Source organism: Camelina sativa, chromosome 13 (assembly GCF_000633955.1).
Source record: "Camelina sativa cultivar DH55 chromosome 13, Cs, whole genome shotgun sequence".
NCBI classification, from domain to species: Eukaryota; Viridiplantae; Streptophyta; class Magnoliopsida; order Brassicales; family Brassicaceae; genus Camelina; species Camelina sativa.
This window is the reverse complement of record NC_025697.1, coordinates 4,908,367-4,927,819: the sequence shown is the minus strand read 5'-3', so window position 1 is coordinate 4,927,819 and position 19,453 is coordinate 4,908,367. Positions and strand designations below refer to the sequence as shown.

General features: G+C 37.0%; 2 protein-coding genes across 6 annotated transcripts; one reads left to right on the top strand and one right to left on the bottom strand.

Moving 5' to 3' along the window:
* On the top strand, positions 284-6,366 carry LOC104735193 (K(+) efflux antiporter 6-like). 2 transcript variants are annotated; one of them, XM_010454933.2, is made up of 20 exons: positions 284-719; positions 1,097-1,140; positions 1,408-1,469; positions 1,582-1,660; positions 1,738-1,799; positions 1,905-1,980; positions 2,083-2,157; positions 3,364-3,435; positions 3,516-3,599; positions 3,777-3,845; positions 3,951-4,028; positions 4,174-4,262; positions 4,348-4,444; positions 4,539-4,592; positions 4,818-4,913; positions 5,191-5,379; positions 5,469-5,546; positions 5,651-5,695; positions 5,780-5,869; positions 5,955-6,366. In XM_010454933.2, the coding sequence occupies exons 1-20, from the start codon at positions 449-451 to the stop codon at positions 6,027-6,029; spliced, it is 1,785 nt and encodes a 594-aa protein (XP_010453235.1). In that variant the 5' UTR covers positions 284-448; the 3' UTR covers positions 6,030-6,366. The 2 variants fall into 2 exon arrangements, with proteins under 2 accessions (XP_010453235.1, XP_010453236.1); XM_010454934.2 differs by lacking the exon at positions 3,516-3,599.
* On the bottom strand, positions 6,487-9,965 carry LOC104735192 (pollen-specific protein SF21). 4 transcript variants are annotated; one of them, XM_010454928.2, is made up of 11 exons: positions 9,643-9,965; positions 8,747-8,846; positions 8,519-8,616; positions 8,284-8,381; positions 8,058-8,133; positions 7,898-7,984; positions 7,710-7,787; positions 7,531-7,587; positions 7,379-7,434; positions 7,153-7,288; positions 6,487-7,043 (listed from the first exon to the last, which is right to left on the bottom strand). In XM_010454928.2, exons 1-11 carry the CDS (start codon positions 9,700-9,702, stop codon positions 6,831-6,833), a joined length of 1,059 nt encoding a protein of 352 aa, XP_010453230.1. In that variant the 5' UTR covers positions 9,703-9,965; the 3' UTR covers positions 6,487-6,830. The 4 variants fall into 4 exon arrangements, with proteins under 4 accessions (XP_010453230.1, XP_010453232.1, XP_010453231.1 ...); XM_010454930.2 differs by having other exon boundaries at positions 8,073-8,133; positions 9,643-9,964; XM_010454929.2 differs by having other exon boundaries at positions 8,284-8,372; positions 9,643-9,964.

Sequence of the window (19,453 nt, the reverse complement as noted above, 5' to 3'; positions counted from 1 at the left end):
ATATTTATGCTCAAAAGAAATTCACCATTACAAATCTCATAAAACTATAAAATACAAATAATTTGGTACATAATAATTATTTTTTAAAAAATATTAGATAAAAAGAAAAGATGTTATGTCCTAATCCAAATTCCAAAGCAATAATAAACAAGAAAGACCCATTCATGTTAGTAATAATACAAAGAAACATCATCCGATAATTAATTTTGTAATAATACTATATAGTAAAAAATATACAATATAGTCTAATATGTATATAATCAATCTTATATTATATGGACTAGTTGTTGACCACAGCACTGCTGCAGCAAATCTCTCTCTTTTTTTTTCCCCCGCTCTCTTGCCCACTCTCTCTCGATCGAGAGACTCGCGACGGTCGGTACACCGGTTCTTCTGCTAACCGTTTGCACCGGACCGGTTTAATCCAGAACCAGTTCTTCTGCCAGCCATGGTGGAAGGAGGAGGAGGAAGAAGAAGAAGATCCTCTGAAGTCGTTATCCTCTTACTTTTACTCTCACTCTTCCTCTGCTTCTCCGTCGCGTCTCCTCGATCTTTCTCTGATTCGGATCTGTTTGAAGAAACCGTTTCCGTCAACTCCTCTTCCGTCGTCGCATCTCTCAACGGTTCTTCTTCTCTTGTTAAACCCAAGGAAGGTAGCTTCGCCGACATCATCGATCGTGCTCTCGAGAAAGAGTTCAACGAAAGCGACCAGAATGAAGGTTACTCTCTTTCTTATTTTTTTTTTTTTTACTTTTGGAGAGTTGAAATGGCCATTGTTGGATACTAGAATTGGTCTGGTTTCTGAGCCTTCACTCGTTTTTGATTGAATCATTCAATTCATGAGTTAGATCCTGCATTGGATCCGTGATCCATTGCCAAATTGGGAACTTAGATTAACCCCCACATTCGCCTTTCCTTTTTGGGATTTCTCCAACTGTGGGAATAGTATATGCTTCTTCTAGATCGAGAAAGATTACATAACGAGATACATTTTCTGATTGGTTTCCTGAAATGGGATAATGCGTCTCTTCTTTACCCTTTACTACTCGAAATTATTTGTTGTTTTCTGATCTTGTTGTTGTTATATTCGTGGCAGGGGCTGATCCTGGAAGCTTCAACAACAGTGTAGCTGGCCAGCAGGTTGGTAGTATAAGCTGGACAACAGTGTATCATGTCCTTCATTGATATATGCAAATTTAGGAACTTTTCCTGTTTTTAATACATACGTAGTTGGATACTTTCAAGTTCTTCTTTATAGGAAATTCGAGCAGTTTCAAAAACACTCCTGTGTCTTTTACTTGGAATTATAGTAAAAGCTTGCTTTTTTAGATTCTGACTATGTCTCTCATTTATTGCATAAGATGAGTATCTGAATGTGAGGTTGGTTGTTAACCTTGTGGTGATCAGGCTGTTCTGGAAACTGTAGCCAGAGTAAAGTCAACAAAGAAAAATGAGACGAAAGAGGAGAAGTACAATTCTATTCTACTTATCGTTTCTATTTGTATAGTTTCCTTTACATGACCTTCTGTGATGTTCTGTAATAACTCAAGATGTGTTAAGAGTTTATCTAATTTACCGTAGGCATTTTCAACTCCATGACGTTTTCAACTTGAACAATGATAACAGAGCTGAGGACACTCCAACTCTGATTGATCGAAAAGTAAGTTTTTTGCACAGGAAGACTGAGTTTTGGTTTGTTGTATTCGTTCTTACTTGGGAATTTTGGCGTTGTGTCAGGACAATGTCTTCATCATATCTAATTCCAAGTCAAAGTATCCAGTGTTGCAGCTAGACTTGAGGCAAGATTCTTGGTTTTAAGTAATTTGTTTGAACATGATTCTTTATAGACAAGACTCTGCAATCCGGAATTAATCATCTGACTTTGCTTCTTATGCCATGTACAGACTGATATCAGACCTGGTGGTTGTTATTGTATCTGCAACTTGTGGTGGTATCGCCTTTGCTTGTGCTGGACAGCCGGTCTGATTTTCGTGCTACTCCTATTCTCTTACATTATAATTTTAGGTGTAAGTATGATTTATCGGTATTCTGATAGTTGTTAAATATTTTGTGCATATTCAGGTGATAACTGGATATTTGCTAGCAGGATCAATCATCGGGCCTGGAGGATTGAACCTTATCAGTGAAATGGTCCAGGTATGCTTTGTGTTTGACGTCAAAAGATTTGAGTCTTCGTTCAGTCCAAATAACTTTGATTGATAGATTCCTCTTATGGTCTGGAATGCTTAGTTAGGTGGTCAACACAAGTTTACAAACTATTTTCTTCTGAGGGACTTTGACTAAGATATTGCACACAGCAAGACAGGCGTCTTTGACTTGGAACTCTTTCTTCTGTGGGTCAAAACAAATTTAGTTTTTATCATCTGATGATGCATTAGATAGACCTTAGTTCTTCATTGAATAGAAAATCTAGAGCATTAGACTGCCGCCGAGATGAGAATGTATTTTCATATATACATATATGTGATCCTACATGTGGTTTTTGCGCTTTCTTTTTGACATGATTATTTATGTAGGTTGAANAATTTTGGCGTTGTGTCAGGACAATGTCTTCATCATATCTAATTCCAAGTCAAAGTATCCAGTGTTGCAGCTAGACTTGAGGCAAGATTCTTGGTTTTAAGTAATTTGTTTGAACATGATTCTTTATAGACAAGACTCTGCAATCCGGAATTAATCATCTGACTTTGCTTCTTATGCCATGTACAGACTGATATCAGACCTGGTGGTTGTTATTGTATCTGCAACTTGTGGTGGTATCGCCTTTGCTTGTGCTGGACAGCCGGTCTGATTTTCGTGCTACTCCTATTCTCTTACATTATAATTTTAGGTGTAAGTATGATTTATCGGTATTCTGATAGTTGTTAAATATTTTGTGCATATTCAGGTGATAACTGGATATTTGCTAGCAGGATCAATCATCGGGCCTGGAGGATTGAACCTTATCAGTGAAATGGTCCAGGTATGCTTTGTGTTTGACGTCAAAAGATTTGAGTCTTCGTTCAGTCCAAATAACTTTGATTGATAGATTCCTCTTATGGTCTGGAATGCTTAGTTAGGTGGTCAACACAAGTTTACAAACTATTTTCTTCTGAGGGACTTTGACTAAGATATTGCACACAGCAAGACAGGCGTCTTTGACTTGGAACTCTTTCTTCTGTGGGTCAAAACAAATTTAGTTTTTATCATCTGATGATGCATTAGATAGACCTTAGTTCTTCATTGAATAGAAAATCTAGAGCATTAGACTGCCGCCGAGATGAGAATGTATTTTCATATATACATATATGTGATCCTACATGTGGTTTTTGCGCTTTCTTTTTGACATGATTATTTATGTAGGTTGAAACAGTCGCCCAGTTTGGTGTGGTATTTCTGCTCTTTGCTTTGGGTCTAGAGTTCTCCACTGCTAAGGTGAGATCCCTCTTTTATTTACTTAGTGTTGTATTCAAATGTTACATAACAAACACTAGCACCTTTCCTCTTCTATGTAGCTTAAAGTTGTTCGATCAGTTGCTGTTCTGGGAGGCCTTTTTCAAATTCTTTTATTCATGTTCTTGTGCGGAATCACAGTGTCGGTGCGTCACTTTTTTATTACTGGTTCTGGACAAAAAAGTTCTGCTCTCATTTTTCGTCATGGACAATTGGCGACCTCTGTCTCCTTTATTCTATGTGCGACAGTTGGGTTATGTAGCAAGATTTGTCTTTGAAAATTATACTCTCTGTGACATGTTTTAAACTGGTCCTGTTTGCAGTTATGTGGTGGTAAACATTCGGAGGGGGTATTTGTAGGAGCATTTTTGTCAATGTCATCAACTGCTGTGGTAATTTCAGTGAAGTTTATAATGCTTATAACCACTTCCATTAGCTGGCTTTCTTTTTAATATTTGGTTTTGTATCCGTCATGTGTTTCTGCCTTGAAACTATAGGTGCTGAAGTTTCTCATGGAAAAAAATTCAACTAATTCTCTTCATGGCCAAGTTACAATTGGAATACTTATTCTTCAGGTACCTGATTGTTCTTTACATCAACATGTAATGTCCATTGTTTTTCTAGATCAAATAGTGTTCATATGGCAGTCAAATAGTGACCAATTATTGTAGAATTCCTTTTCAAATGATTTGGAGGTTTGATTTTACCATCTGTTTCTAGGACTGTGCTGTGGGTTTGCTGTTTGCGTTGCTTCCAGTTCTTGAGGGAAATTCTGGCATTGTCCATGGAATGTTGTCGATGGGAAAAGTGTAAGTAAAGACTGGTAGAGTTTTTGCTCTCAAGGCGCATTCTAAAGATTTGATGTTAATCATGCCTTTACTGTCTTTTATCTAGGGTGGTTGTGTTGCTTTCGTTTTTGGCTGTTTTGTCAATATTATCACGGACATGTATTCCTTGGTTGCTGAAGCTAATGGTCAGCTTGTCCTCACAGGTACATGATTTTTCCTCTCAAGATTCTTTTCCCTATCTTCCGGTTCAATAAATCAAGTTTGTAGATTAACCTAAAATTTTTCTTCATCTATCAGACAAATGAACTCTATCAGTTAGCAGCTGTTGCGTTTTGTCTACTTGTAGCCTGGGTGAGTCTTACTTAACCTTCCTCTTCCTCATATACTTCATTGTCAGTATCCATTTTATATTATGTGTTCATCAAGATTATCATGTGTGCGTTCCTTCTCTTATCTGGTGTGTATCATTATGTCAGCATATTGGTTTATGATTTTTCTTTTTCTTTTACTGTAATGGTAAGGTGGGATTAAGTTTTTGTCAACATGTTTGTTTTGACTGGTCTTTTATGATTTCAGTGTAGTGATAAGCTGGGATTAAGTCTTGAATTGGGTTCTTTTGCCGCGGGGGTCATGATATCCACCACTGATCTCGCTGAACATACGTTGGAGCAAGTACGTTTTGACCACATGTTACCAAAAAGGCCTTATTGTTCTCCTGTTTATATTAATTGAAGCTGAATGATATCCATCTAGATTCTTTTTTTCTACTCTCACAACTGTTCTTAGTGTTCTCTGATGAGAGATAGAGAAAGAGAGTCGGAGTTTGATCCTAGTCTAGGTTCTTGTAGGGGGTGAATGTGATGGATAGGAAATAACGAGTTGACGAACTTCCAATTTTAAAACCCTTTCACAGTCCATAGTCTAACTGAGACACCTTATATTTATGCAGATCGAACCCATCCGTAATCTGTTTGCTGCGCTTTTCCTAGCCAGCATTGGGATGTTAGTTAATGTCCATTTTCTGTGGACTCATGTGGATATACTGTTAGCCTCTGTAATATTAGTAATTATCATAAAGACAACAATAGTTACAACCGTTGTCAAGGGATTTGGATACAACAACAAGACGGCTCTCCTGGTAAAATATTATGTCTCACATTAATTATGATCTGTCATATTTGCTTTCATATACTCTGTTTCTTACCATCCCGTGTCAAATTGATGCAGGTTGGAATATCTCTGGCTCAGATAGGGGAGTTTGCCTTTGTGCTACTTAGCCGTGCCTCCAATCTTCACCTCATCGAAGTAAGTAACACAACTTGCTCCTCCTTGGACCATTACACATAGTAGGATTTAAGATTATAAAAGGTATTCTGTAGAAAGAAGCTCAAAGTTATATAAATTTTCAGGGGAAACTCTATTTGCTTCTCCTCGGGACAACTGCTCTAAGCCTGGTATGATCAAATAACTTTCTGTTGCCTCTTCTCCATATGTGTTCAAGTAAGTAGCTGAGTTGGTATGGTTGATGGTTTTGGCAGGTTACAACACCGCTGGTTTTCAAAATGATTCCAGCAGTTGTGCATCTAGGGATATTGTTAAAGTGGTTTTCTCCAGACAGTACTATAGAGGTAACTTGGTTTGTTTTTTGGTTGGTTCATTAGTCGTTTGTATCATATATATAACTAAATGAAAACGCCTCTTGGTATTGGTCAGAAAGGAGAAATCGTAAGATCAGAAAGCAGTAAACAACGGATGATTCTAATGTCACGCCAATCCCATAGCTCTTGAAAACCAGAATGCTTCTTCTCAACTGAAGTTTGGTACACCAATTTTGACAAAAAGAAAACAAAAGCAAGAAAGCTGTATGTGGTACAGAAGAAGAAAAAAGAGCCAGATTTTAACACTAACATTGCTTGTTTCCTTGGGAGTAACTAACCCACAAGGCCACAACCCATTTGTTTCCATTGTAATTAGTATTGTTTCCTTTTTTTCTTTTCTTTATGTAATCATCCGTCACGAAACAAGTTTGATTTTGTTCTCTTGTAATCATATACAGTATATACTCAATCTATACCACTGTACTTTGTGCAACCAAAATTATATGAGAGAATAGAATCAGCTCGAAGTCAAAGGTTGTCTGCTAGTAAACGAAAAAGCACTTTTGTCCCCGAATCAGCAAAGTCTTTTTCACCACTGTTTTATCAGCACAAGGACATACAATACATGTATGGTATTGAAAGAGAGCTAATTTAAAATAGTATGGGGATTTTACTTAAATAATTTATTCAACTGAATGTACAGAGAACAAGAACAGCTACCACAAAAATAAACCTTTAGAGACTAACTTTTAATGAATCAAAATATAAGAGATCTGTAGTCTCTCTCACTCTACCATATATCAATCCCTTCCCCATCCCCTTTTCTTTACTCTTCTTACTCTCTCCACTATATATAGATGATCAATATGTCTGTCTATATCTACAGCTTAAATCATAACAGAGGAACAGCTCCAACTTCAACAGTGGTGATTTTATGTGGCGTATGATTCACTTGTTGTATATATAAATGTGTGTAGCAGAGGAGGCAGGGCTATAGAGCGAGTCTTGTCTTAATTGGCTTGAGTTTTAAGCCCATGTTCTCAGGGGAGAGAAGCTCGGGAGAGATTCGGGTTGGGCTCAAAGGACTTCTCGGACTTACGCTCTGTGTCGGACGATACAAGCCATATCCCATCAAAAAGTATTCCATTGGTATTACCATCGCCTGTGGTTGTTCTTCACTTACCAACGACCCACTTCCCTGCACCTGTTATATGTAATATGATTTAGGGTCACCATAAAAACCAAAACCAAACTGAAGTTTGTTTCAAACCAAAAACGTTAAAAAGAGGCATTATGTGTTAGCATTATGGTACCTCGACTAATGCACCATATCGTCTGTCTAGTTTGGTGGTCATGTGAACGGCCTCGGAGTGGTATGCAGAATTTTCACCGATGAATATGAGAGTTCTGCATTGCAATTTCCTTAAACCTTCACTAAGATCCACTCTCCTGTTTCACCCAAACCACAAACATACTATTTCTATCAGCTTAAGACTATAGTCCGGGAATGAAATCAACAGAGAAAAACTAGAGAATTACCCGTTGATTGCCTCAAGGAATCTCCATACATTTGTACTCTGCCGCTCACAAAGTAACTGGATAGTCAAAGAATAAAGAACAACATGTAAATTTTACTTCGAAATGTAAGCATCGCAGAATTTGCAAGAAAAGAGAAGACAGATTTTACTAACCCTTCTGCATTCTTGAACAATATCCGATTCTGGAACTTGACCATTACCTCGAACTTCCTATGAGAACATATGTCAAAGCTTTATCATTTGTCTAAACCAAAGTAAGAATAGTGTATTGAGAAACAATTCGAAAATTGTTACAAACTATTTACAAGAAACCTTTGAATCCAAAACTATACCTTGCTGAAGTACCGTTTTAGTAACAATTCCTTAACCACTCCACACGTGCCATAGTAGTAGAGTAAATTAGACAGAACCTGCATAATAAGTTAAGGAAGATCTGATATGAGAATTAGAGAATCAAGGCCATAACCCCAAGCCAGGAAGAAAAAAAAAACAAAGAAGATATCTTAGTGAGGAAAAAAACCTTATTGCACAACCATTCTGACCAAGAAGGCGCTTGGCACAGTGGAGAGATAAGTATTAAACCCAGAACTCTCTGCCTGTACTTCATCTGGAAAAATTAAGTTTTCAAGCAAAATTAAAATTTGGACATCAAGTTAAGTGATAAGTGTAAGGGGGAGTACCATTACTGTACTTACAGCAAATAAGGTCAGAATGTAAGCTCCTGCAGTGACACCCATACACATTACTGCACCAAGTCTGGAGAAGAGACAATAAGCAAATAAATAAGGAGAAAATTATGTTAGAATAAAAACAAAAAATTAGCCGCTCTTTCTTCTGTGAGTCTCCATAGAAAGACTTTTGTAACAAAGAGGCATAGATAAACGATATGTGAGATGAATTAATTACCCGAAAAAATTAAGAACCTCAACAATCTGGTCGGCTAAGTCATCAGCAGAGAGCAAAGGAGCATCAACACTGATTATCGGAGCTCCCAACTGCAATGACTCTTGAAGAAAACGATGTAATAAGGGATATGAATTTGCATATAACAATGGAAGGAATGTCACAGCGGATAAAAATACCAGAAATATATATATATATATATATTTAAAAGATGGTCACAGAGTCCAGTTTTACCAACCTCATGGCCAAGAGGACTGATGTGATATATGCAAAAGTTGTGGAGTAACAAGGAACTAGCTTCAGGACAAAACAATAATCCTTGAAAACAGAACATATCTGTCAAGAAGAAACAAGCACCAAATCAAGAAGATGCATCTTACATTTGCTAAAATCATAGTATTTACTAAACTAGTCCAAGTATAGCGGGGGAAGATGAATAGAAAAGAATATGTATATATATGCTTACAGTTTAAGCCAATATCAGGATATGTGATAAGAGCAGGTTTATCAGGATCTCCGCAAACGGCAACACATACAGGGCCATAAGTAGTCTCCACAAGGTGTTCCTACAACAACAACAACAAGCGAAGAATTTAAGTCGGTGACTGAAATTTTCTAATGAGAAATAAATGAAAGGCGTAAAGTAAATAACATGCATAGAATTAGGACCACACCACACCACACCACACCTAGTAGTAAAATTCATTCCCTTAACTAAACAAAGTACTAGCAAAGTTTCCCATAAAAATCAGAATTTTTGGTCAAAAAAAAAAAGGATCATTAAAGTTAAACCATTCAACAGTGGAACCAAAACCTCGTTATGGGGAATTTAATTGCAATGAGAAGAACGAATGTGAAATATAAATAATTTTTGATCAAGAATTGGATCAAATTAGAAAGGGAAAAAAAAAAAAACACATGTTATAAAATGAAGGTGTGTCAATTAAGGCATGAATTGCGGAAAACATGAGAAACCCAGAAAATACAAAAATCTCAAGAACCTCAAAGAAAAAAAAAAAAGAATCAGATAATGAACAGCACATTTCGTAACTTCGGATATATATATATATATATATATATATATCACCACCGACAACAACAAAAGCTTCAAAACAATACAAAAATTAGCAAAACATGAACAAATAACGCAGCATTGTTGTTGTTCTTCTACTATCAAACAAATTCCAAATTTTGCTATACAAAAAAAAAAAAAATTCATACTCTAACCAAAAAATAAAAACAAATAAAGCAGAATCATCAGGGAGCAAAGCAGCAAGCTCGAAGAATGCAGAAACCAAAATTTCTCATGTATTCCTCTTCCCGTAATTTCTCAGTACAATAAAAAGAAAAAAAAAATGGTACCTGTCCTCCAAGAGACAATGCCTCCATATCAATGGAGACAGAATCGCTTGAATCCGCCATGTCTCTTCTCTCTCTCTTTCTCTGTGTATATTTTCAGAAAGAAAAAAAAAATGGAAACAGAGTATTATCTTTCCATAGGGCCTTATTCTTCTTCTCTTCTTCTCTCACCAAAACGATGGTTATTTTATCTTCGTTATTTTTCTTAGTTTATAAATAGAAGAAAGGATGGAACTTTGTGTGAGACTAAATTAATAATATTTAAAATTAAATAAAATAAAAAAAAGAACCCGGAGAGAACTCGGTCTACGTGACTCGCTTTGAGTCACCGACGGTCGACTCGGTTTAATGTAGGACCTCCTGCATAAATATATATAATCACAGGTGCTTAACTACATACCCTGATCAAATAAATAACCCTTAACCTTAGTTAAATGGACCGACAGTTTTCTTATTTTTTGTAATCTTTACTTTCTCACCCCTTTACTTTATAATCTATCGATTTCATCCCCAAAACGTGTCGGCACTCTCAATTTGGGATGTAATATACGGGGGGAAGAGGGGTTATTTAAAAAAGTAGAGGGGTCAAAATAAATAATCATCTTTTTTTTTTTCTTTTGTGAAAAAAAAAAAAAAGTCCGCATACTGTTGACTTTTTGACCGACTGGTTGAGACAGACGGGGGCCAAGGTGGATGGATATCCTCAGCCGTTGGATTTTAACTTATTTTTGTCGTTATTCCTTTTTTTTTTTTTTTTTTTTTTAAGATTAGTCTTCTTCTCCCCGTTTTACAAAATACTAACATCGTGTAGTTTTCAATAGCTAAAAACAGGGTCCATTGCCCTGCAACTGAGAGGTTATTGCTTATACATCTCCAAATAAAGTGGTGTAGTTTTGGCGGTGTATCCAGCTTCCATATTTGTTGGTATAAGAGATCCAAGCTGGGCTGAAGCACAAATTGAGGTTGATCCTTCCCCTTTATCACCTGAGTTGCTACCCAATACCCAGACTTGACACTATAATGGCCGGACCTTGAGTAATCCCATGCATAGACATCTTTGGTGGTTGCACCACCCGGTCTTAATTCCCTTATACAAACTTTGTCCGCATCTTCAAACAAAAGGTCTAATAGGGCCTCATTCCAATCCTTACCAGAAGGTAGTAGTAGATCCTGCACAGAATTCACTGAAGAGGCTATCTGCTGGAATTGTGGAGAGATCACTTTCATCCGACTGATTCCTCTACTTGGTTTTTCTTCGACCCACTGATGCTGCCAGATGTTAACACTTGCTTCATTCCCTATTACTGCTCTCGCTTCTTGTTTGATTATCTTTTGTGAAGCATGTATACTTCTCCAGGCAAAAGAGGGACGGTTCCCTAAAGAGGCAGACAGAGGGTCTGAGTGCTTGAAGTATCGACTTTTGTAAACTCTTGCAAGCAAAGAATCCTTGTGTGTGATCATTCTCCAAAGCTGCTTCCCCAATAACGCGAGATTGAAATCCTCAATATCTCGAAAACCTAGTCCTCCCACAGCTTTTGGCTTACTCAGTTTCTCCCAGGCAGTCCAGTGCATATCTCTCGAATCCTGTTTGTTTTGCCACCAGAAATCTGACATTACAGAAGTCAATTGCTTGCATATTGCTGTGGGAAGCTTAAAACATGACATCGTGTGTGTTGGCAAAGCCATGGCTACTGCCTTTAAAAGAACTTCCTTTCCTCCAGGTGACAAAAACAGAGATTGCCATCCGTTGACCTTTTGATGCATGCGCTCCTTGAGGTAGCTCAGCGTATTAACCTTGGAACCCTTAAATGATTCCTGTAATCCAAGGTAAATACCCTCCCCTCCTTCTTGATTTATCCCCAGATTATGTTTGATGTTCCCTCGTTCCTCCTCTGGGATAAGCTTCCCGAAATACACACTGGACTTCTCGTAATTTACCTGCTGACCCGATGCAAGACTGTACTCCTCAATAATACTGATTACTTGACTGATCTCTGAGTCTGATTTCTTGCAGTAAAATATGCTATCATCAGCAAATAGGAGGTTGGTGATAGGAGGAGCACCTCTTGCAACTTGCAATCCAGTTATCTTCCCATTATTCTCAGCATGCTGGAACATCTTAACTAGCATTTCGGTGCAAATGAGGAATAGGTATGGTGATAATGGGTCCCCTTGGCGGAGGCCTCTTGTTGGTCGAATATCTCCATACGGGGACCCATTAATGAGGACTTGATACTGAACACTGCTCACACACTCCATAATCATAGCCCGCCAATGGTCAGAGAAGCCCAAGGATTGCATAGCATCATCTAGAAACTGCCACTCAACTCTATCGAAAGCTTTTGATAGATCAGTTTTGATGGCTATAAACTCCTCCGCACATTTATTACTTGAGCTAAGCGCATGAAGGAGTTCATGAGCTATCAGGATATTATCAGTGATAAGTCTTCCCTTGATAAAAGCTGCTTGCGTTTCTGAAATGATGTCTGGCAATATACTCGTCAAGCGCTTTGCCATCACTTTACTGATGATTTTGTACACCACATTACTTAGACTTATTGGCCGGAACTCCACGAGCTTCACTACTTTCAACTTCTTCGGAATCAGGCAGATGTTTGTTCTGTTAATATCCTTCTCCAATTTGCCTGATTGAAAGAACTTCTTGACCATATTAACTATGTCCTCGCCAATGACATCCCAAAACTGTTGAAAAAAGAAACCTGTCATTCCATCTGGGCCTGGACATTTATTTGGATTGATGTCAAAAACAGCTCTCTTAACCTCTTCCACTGTTACTTCAGCCAGAAGATACTCATTCATCTCCCTGGAAATAGGAGGAATTATGTCTGACATCATCTGCAGTTTATATCCCACATCTTCAGAAGTATACAACTTCCGGAAAAACTGCTCAGCCACTCTTCCAAGATCTTTATCAGCAGACCATTGTTTACCTTCATCATCTTCTAAAATTTGGATCCTGTTTTGGGCTCTTCTATTTTTGGTCGTTGCATGAAAGTACTTGGTATTTTTGTCCCCATTGTTCAACCAACTAGATCGGCTCTTTTGCTGCCAGAAGATTTCTTCTCGAAGATGTCTGCATTAAGATCTTGTTTGAGCCGATGCACTTCAGCTGGGTTATAGTGTCTTTGTTGGGTAGCAAGATCAATCTGGTGATGCAGAGACTGGATTCTAATCGCAGAATTTGGCTTACTCTGTCTTTTCCATCTTGATATACCTTTTCTGCATAAAGATATTTTTGCGACTAAAGAATCCGCTTGTCGCACTTCTTCTGAGCTCCACACGTGATTGAAATGATTCACGAATCCTTCCCTTTGCACCCATCGCTGATCATATTTAAAGCTAGCCCATTTCCTCCAGTTTTCACCCATCAGAGAATTTATCAATGGACTGTGATCCGAACTTACTTTCTTAAGATAGGTGGCTTGTCCTTGTGGGAATAACTTAGACCATTCTTGGTTTGCAACTGTTCTGTCCAATCTGCACTGCACCAGTTCGTCGTTCCTGTTCCCAAACCAGGAGAACTGATAACCTCTGTGTTTGATCTCCCAAAGGCCACATGCTCGAAGCATTTGTTGAAATTCCAGACATGTTGCCATCTCTCTTCTCGGCCCTCCTATCTTCTCTGATGGATCCACCAATTCGTTGAAAATCGCCTGTTAACATCATGGTCCACTTCTAGAGATCCCTATCCTTGTCAATCTTTCCCAAACACCTCCTCTTGCGCCTCTAACAGGGTCACCATAGATACACAACAGGTAGAAGACTTTATCCTGCCATTTCACTTGCACATCAATGATCCTCTTATCTGAATGAAGTATTTTAATCCCCACCGAGTCTCTCCACATTAATGCCAGACCACCACTCTTCCCTGTTGGTTCCACCGTGTGCAAGTCAAAGTATCCTAAATGTCCTACCACATTCTCTAAGTAATCTCTTTTTTTCTTGGTCTCACAGAGGAATATTATTTCAGGCAGATACTGACCACGTATCTCTCATAGATGTCGAACTGTAGGGGTATTCCCCACCCCCTGACAGTTCCAACTCAGTATTCTCATGATGACTTTGAAGGGTTGGAATTAACCATCAACCCTTCTTTCAAGATTGTATCATTGGCACCATCAGATAAATGATCTGAAGAGTTCCTGTGATATGCTGCTTTAGATGAAGCAGAATGATTCGTCCCATGAGTTCCCTGAGTTCCAACATGTGCAGATTGATCTGTTGGAACGGACTTATCTTGAGATTTGGAACCAGACGGGGAGGAGTTGGATCCCAATCTCTCAAAGACTGAGGGAGAGATTTTCTTATTTCCGTTCTCTGCTCCTTCTTCACCCGACTTGTTCCTCTTCCTTCCACTGCTATTCGACTTTTCACCACTACTTCCCAGACGTAAGAACACCGAGGGGGTGAAGTCATTCTTCCTTTCTGATCCTAATTTAGCCTTTTTAGTTTGTCTTTCCTCACTTCCCGATTCTCTTCGTCGTTTTGAAAGGGAGGTGCCTAAGTCTTCTGATGCCCCATTCCCAACTTCCTTGGTTGAATTATCTGCAACCCTTTCTTTCGGTCTCCATTCCTGCAGTGGCTGCTGGGAACTTCCTTGTCTTTCTCTGCACCCTCTGTTCCCCTTATTTGACCACTGCAGTCTATCCTTGATAGTTATACCTTTCGGAGAAGAATCAGAAAGAGAAACCGAGAGACCAACACATTGAGCATTACTGTGGGGTCTTTCAGCCATTCCGTCTGTGTCATTTTTCTCCACTGCTTTGCCTTTACCCTTGGCTTGAGCCTTGAAAGCTGCAGATCTTTCTGTTTGTCGTCCTTTCCTTTTCGGGATTTGATTCACATTCCTTGATGGTTCGTGAACTTGGAATGGACAGATGGATCTATCATGTGTCAATCTTTTACAGAGCAAGCAAACCTTAAGAAGTTTCTCATAAGTTAGCTCTACAGGAATTACCTCCCCCGACTTGAATTTTGCAACTTTTCTAAACTGGAGAGGTTCATCTGCTATGATCCAAACTCTTGCTCTAACATATTCTACCGAAGTAGAGTTCTTTGCGTGCAATTCCACCGCTTCTATCTTCCCCATTGGTTCAACAATGCTTTCCACCGCTTGTTTTTTCAGAAGATGGACTGGAAGTCCCTTAATCCGAATCCAAAATAGAATCCTATTAAGAAAATCTGCTCCTGGATTTGGGATCCATTTGTCAAGGGATACAATCCAGCCATTGACAAACCACGGCCCTCGCAGAAGAACATGACGAAGGTCTCCTTCGTTCTCAAAGAAGAATTGGACACGGTCTTCCCCTACACTTCTTCCCCGCACTCTATCATCGAAGCCCCAAATTGTAGGAAGAGCCTTCACTAGTCCACCCACTTTATGAACTGACGGATTTAAACAGCGAACGATGATGCTCATGGAGTTTTCTTCAATAAGATCTTCATTCTCCAGATCTGGAATCATAACTGTTTCCCCTTCGCCCAAAAGATCCAGACCTCTGAGCTCATCCATAAGCGTCATCTCCTTTTTCTTTCGCGGACGACTCATTTTCTCAGGAAATCTACCCGTCGCACGAAACCACCAACAAGTCACTTCGACTTTACTGAACAGTGGGTACTCTAGCGAACACCAACTGAATGAGAAGACTAAGGTTTCAATTAGCAGATTTGGAAATCAATCGATGGAGATGAAACCCTAGCCGCCATTTTCTTTCTTTCTTTTACCTAAAAAATACTTTTTAAATTGTAGGTATTACCTAAAAAATACTTTCTAAAAAATACCATCGCCACATATCAAGAGAGGCAAGCTGTATCCGATGCCCCAATGCTAGAGAATCAACAAATCATCTCTTGTTTACTTGCCCATTATCCAGATTAGTTTGGGCAATCTCTCCGATTCCTGTCCCTCCGGAGGGTGATTGGTCAAACTCGGTATATGCCAACCTTTTCTGGGTTTTTAATTACCATAAGGAGATCCCCTCTCAAGAGAACCTCTCCTCTCTATCTCCTTGGATTCTTTGGAGAATTTGGAAAAACCAGAATAATCTCATCTTCAAGGGCAGAGAATATGAGGCAAAGTTTAATCAACAAGGCCAAAGAGGATGCAGAAGAATGGAGTCAAAGGTTGGAGCTAAGAGGTATAAAACATCATAACCCTCCAGGGTCTCTTAACAGGAATAAATGGATCAAACCATCGCAGGACTGGGTCAAATGTAACTCCGACGGAGCCTGGCCCCATGATGGTGACACAGGAGGTTTAGGATGGGTTCTTAGAGATAACAGAGGCAAAATTTTATGGGCAGGGGCAAGAATGGTGTCAAAGACACGGACTGTGTTGGAGATTGAAGCTGAAGCTTTCAGATGGGCGGTGATAAACTTAGTTCGTCTCCAATACCCCCGGGTCATATTTGAGTCTGATTCTCAGACACTGGTAGACCTGCTAAATGGGGAAGGAAGTAGGCCAACTATTGATCCAATTGTGCAAGATATCAGGCATCATCTTCCCCTCTTCGACCAGTGCAAGGTGGTTTTTATTAAGCGATCTGGTAATGGTGTAGCCGATAGGATAGCTCAGGAATCACTTTCTTTTCAGAACTTCGATCCTAAGTTGTATGCTATTGAGCCAAGTTGGTTAAAATCCTTGGTGAATGCAGATATTGTATAACTGTATTGATGAATGTATAAGTTGTTGTTGAGCCAAAAAAAAAAAAAAAACGGGGTCCATTGCGTAAAAGAGTGAGAACACACATGTCGTTTTCTTGTCGAGTTGGTATATGTCATTGGCATCCAACAACAAGAAGACCTCGTAGTAAAATCTATAAACCATTAGTCCCTTTTGCTTAATTTATAAATCCAATCCTCCCCCAAATTAATATTTTCAAATCTTTTTTTCCTTCTGATTTTATTAATTAATTTGCATCATCATATCTGAACATCATTAAAATGTAGTTGACCGTGACCCAAAAAAAAAATATACTATATAGAAACAAATTACATCACTTTTTAATAATAATCGGATCTGTTTAAAATTTATGAGTTTCGAGCTTTTCAACACGTTAATTAGCTTTGTTTGATCGGGTACACAAGTTGTTAGCTCAGTAAATGCGAAGATTGATATATGATAAATTTAATTTACAAATCTGTCGAACATAAAATATATAAAAGCATAAACACATGTCAGTCTTATCTATAGTAATAATATTTCAACTTTTTATAATCAATGATAGTTACAAGTTAAAGATCTTTGAATTAAGTTGAACAAATTCCATGGAATATTCCAAAATCAGATGGAACAATACATTATACATTCAGTGGTGTTGTTGTGCTTATTACATTCGATAATAAAAATTCAAGTCTGTTTTTTTTTATTCTCATTACATGATGGATTGCAGTGGGACACGACAACTTAGCCGCACTTAACAATTTTGTTTAAAGATGAACAAAAAGGAGGTTAATTCAAAAGGAAAAATACTCACTCTTACAGGTGAACCTCTCCATTCACATCCTTCTTTTCAACCAATCAAAATCTTCTATATATTATCTCATTTTAAAAATAAACTAAAATTAAATTAAAAAGCAAAACCAATTAAAGAAACAAATTCTGTATACTTTTAATTTAGGAAATTTAAATATTGGTTTGGTTTAGATTTTACAACTAGAACAAAATGATGTGTCGGTTTGGGTTTACAAATAAATTGTTTAGGGTTTAGATTTTACAATAAAAACGAAATTATGTCGGTTTGGATTTGCAAATAATTTTTTAGGGTTTAGATTATATAATTAAAACGAAATTATATGTCGGTTTGAGTTTACAAATGAAGTGGTTAGAGTTTAGATTTTATAATTAGAACGAAATTATATGTCGGTTTGGGTTTACAAATGAGATGGTTAGGATTTAAATTTTACAATTAGAACGAAATTATATGTCGGTTTGGGTTTACAAATGAGATGGTTAGGGTTTAGATTTTACAATTAGAACGAAATTATATGTCGGTTTGGGGTTTACAAATGAGATGGTTAGGGTTTAGATTTTACAATTAGAATGAAATTATATGTCAGTTTGGGTTTATAAAAAAATGGTTTAAATTTTTAATTTTATAATAATGTATACAGATTTTTTTTTCTTATTTTACAAGTAGGTGAAAAGAGAAGTTCACCCCCTAGGAATTGCTCACACTACTCACCGAATAATTTCTACCTATATATTTTGTTTTTGAGTGCTAATTAACAAAGTAATGATTACATATTATTTAGTACAATTCTTAGCTCTTTTATCACCAGCTTTTGTTTTCTTTTATCCTATGTTTTTCATATGGAAATATTATAATGATTAACCCACCAACCACGTTTCTTAATCTTTACATTTAGGCATACCATTTTCGATATTTAAAAATTTATGTCTCTTGATGTTCTTTCTTTTGTTGAATATGCCTCTTGATTTTCGTTTTTTTTTTCTTTCTTTTTCTAAAGTTTTGTTCATATCAATCAAATAATAATGATGACTCCTAGAAGACTTTGCAATCATGTAAATTTCAGTACAATGTCACTTTTATTGTAATATTTTTTTTGGGGGTTTTTTATAGTAATATAAATATATTTGATATATGGTTCTTTTAAAAATCAACTGAATCTGGTCTTGTAGAAATAAAGATTTTTATTTATTTAAAAACAGAATAATGATTTCATTTATTCAAAGGTACATCCATTCCATTATTATTAACTATTATATAATAAGATATGAATTTGTATCAACCATTATACACGAACCAAAGTGTAAATATATAGATATAGTATTTTCTGATTATTTTTTAAAAAATTTAGTTAAGCACATTTAAAAGCTTTAGCTAATATATTTTCATGGAATATATAAATAATTTAAAAAACAATTATACAATATATTTTTAATTTTTAAAAAAACAGTATAGTATGAGATGTTACTACCATTTAACTATTTTACAAAAACGATTATGAAGTTAAGAAAATGGATCCAGGATAAAAATAATTTATTTTTGGAGATTTGCATTTCACAGATCAATCGATTGAACTATTTTATATAAAAACTCGATACTTTTCTTAAAATGCCAGCAAATTTCCTTGCGTATGTCCGAAATCATTTAAGGCACTCTATACAGACATATCTTTTTATAAGTGAGAAAGGCATGCAGTGGTTGTTTGTTTTTGATCAAATACGACTACGTGATAACAGTAAATGTTTCCCTAATTTCAGATCAAACGAAGGCACGTGTGACGCCATTACTCAAAACTTTAAAGCTTACCATTTGGTTAATACAATTAATACTAATACTTTAATTAGTTGCTGTCTCCATCTCGCCACCATCACTCATCAATCTAAATCTAGAATCATCTCATCATATGGGAAACTATACACGAATCTTCGCCGACAATATTTATGTAGTATGTAAATACTTTTAGATACGTCCACACCACACGCAGAAAAAAACATACGTTACTTTTGTAAATATACAGATAGCATAAAAAAGGTGTACATATTTAAAAGTTACATTAGTTTTGTTTCTTACATTATCTATAGCGACATTTCTTTGCTTTTAATCCAACTCATTACATCATGGCTATTGGCTTATATGGAAGTTGTTGCACATATATTAACTACGTGTCAATTTGTAGATACTTCCATTACTTCAAGTCTAAAGAAAATGAAGTTTGAAACTTTCGTACTCTAGTTCGAATTGAATCCAAACCATTATCAAATTTTGGAACATTCCTGGGTTAGTAAACTCTTTTTCTTCTTTAAGACGTGAACAAGGAGTTACTA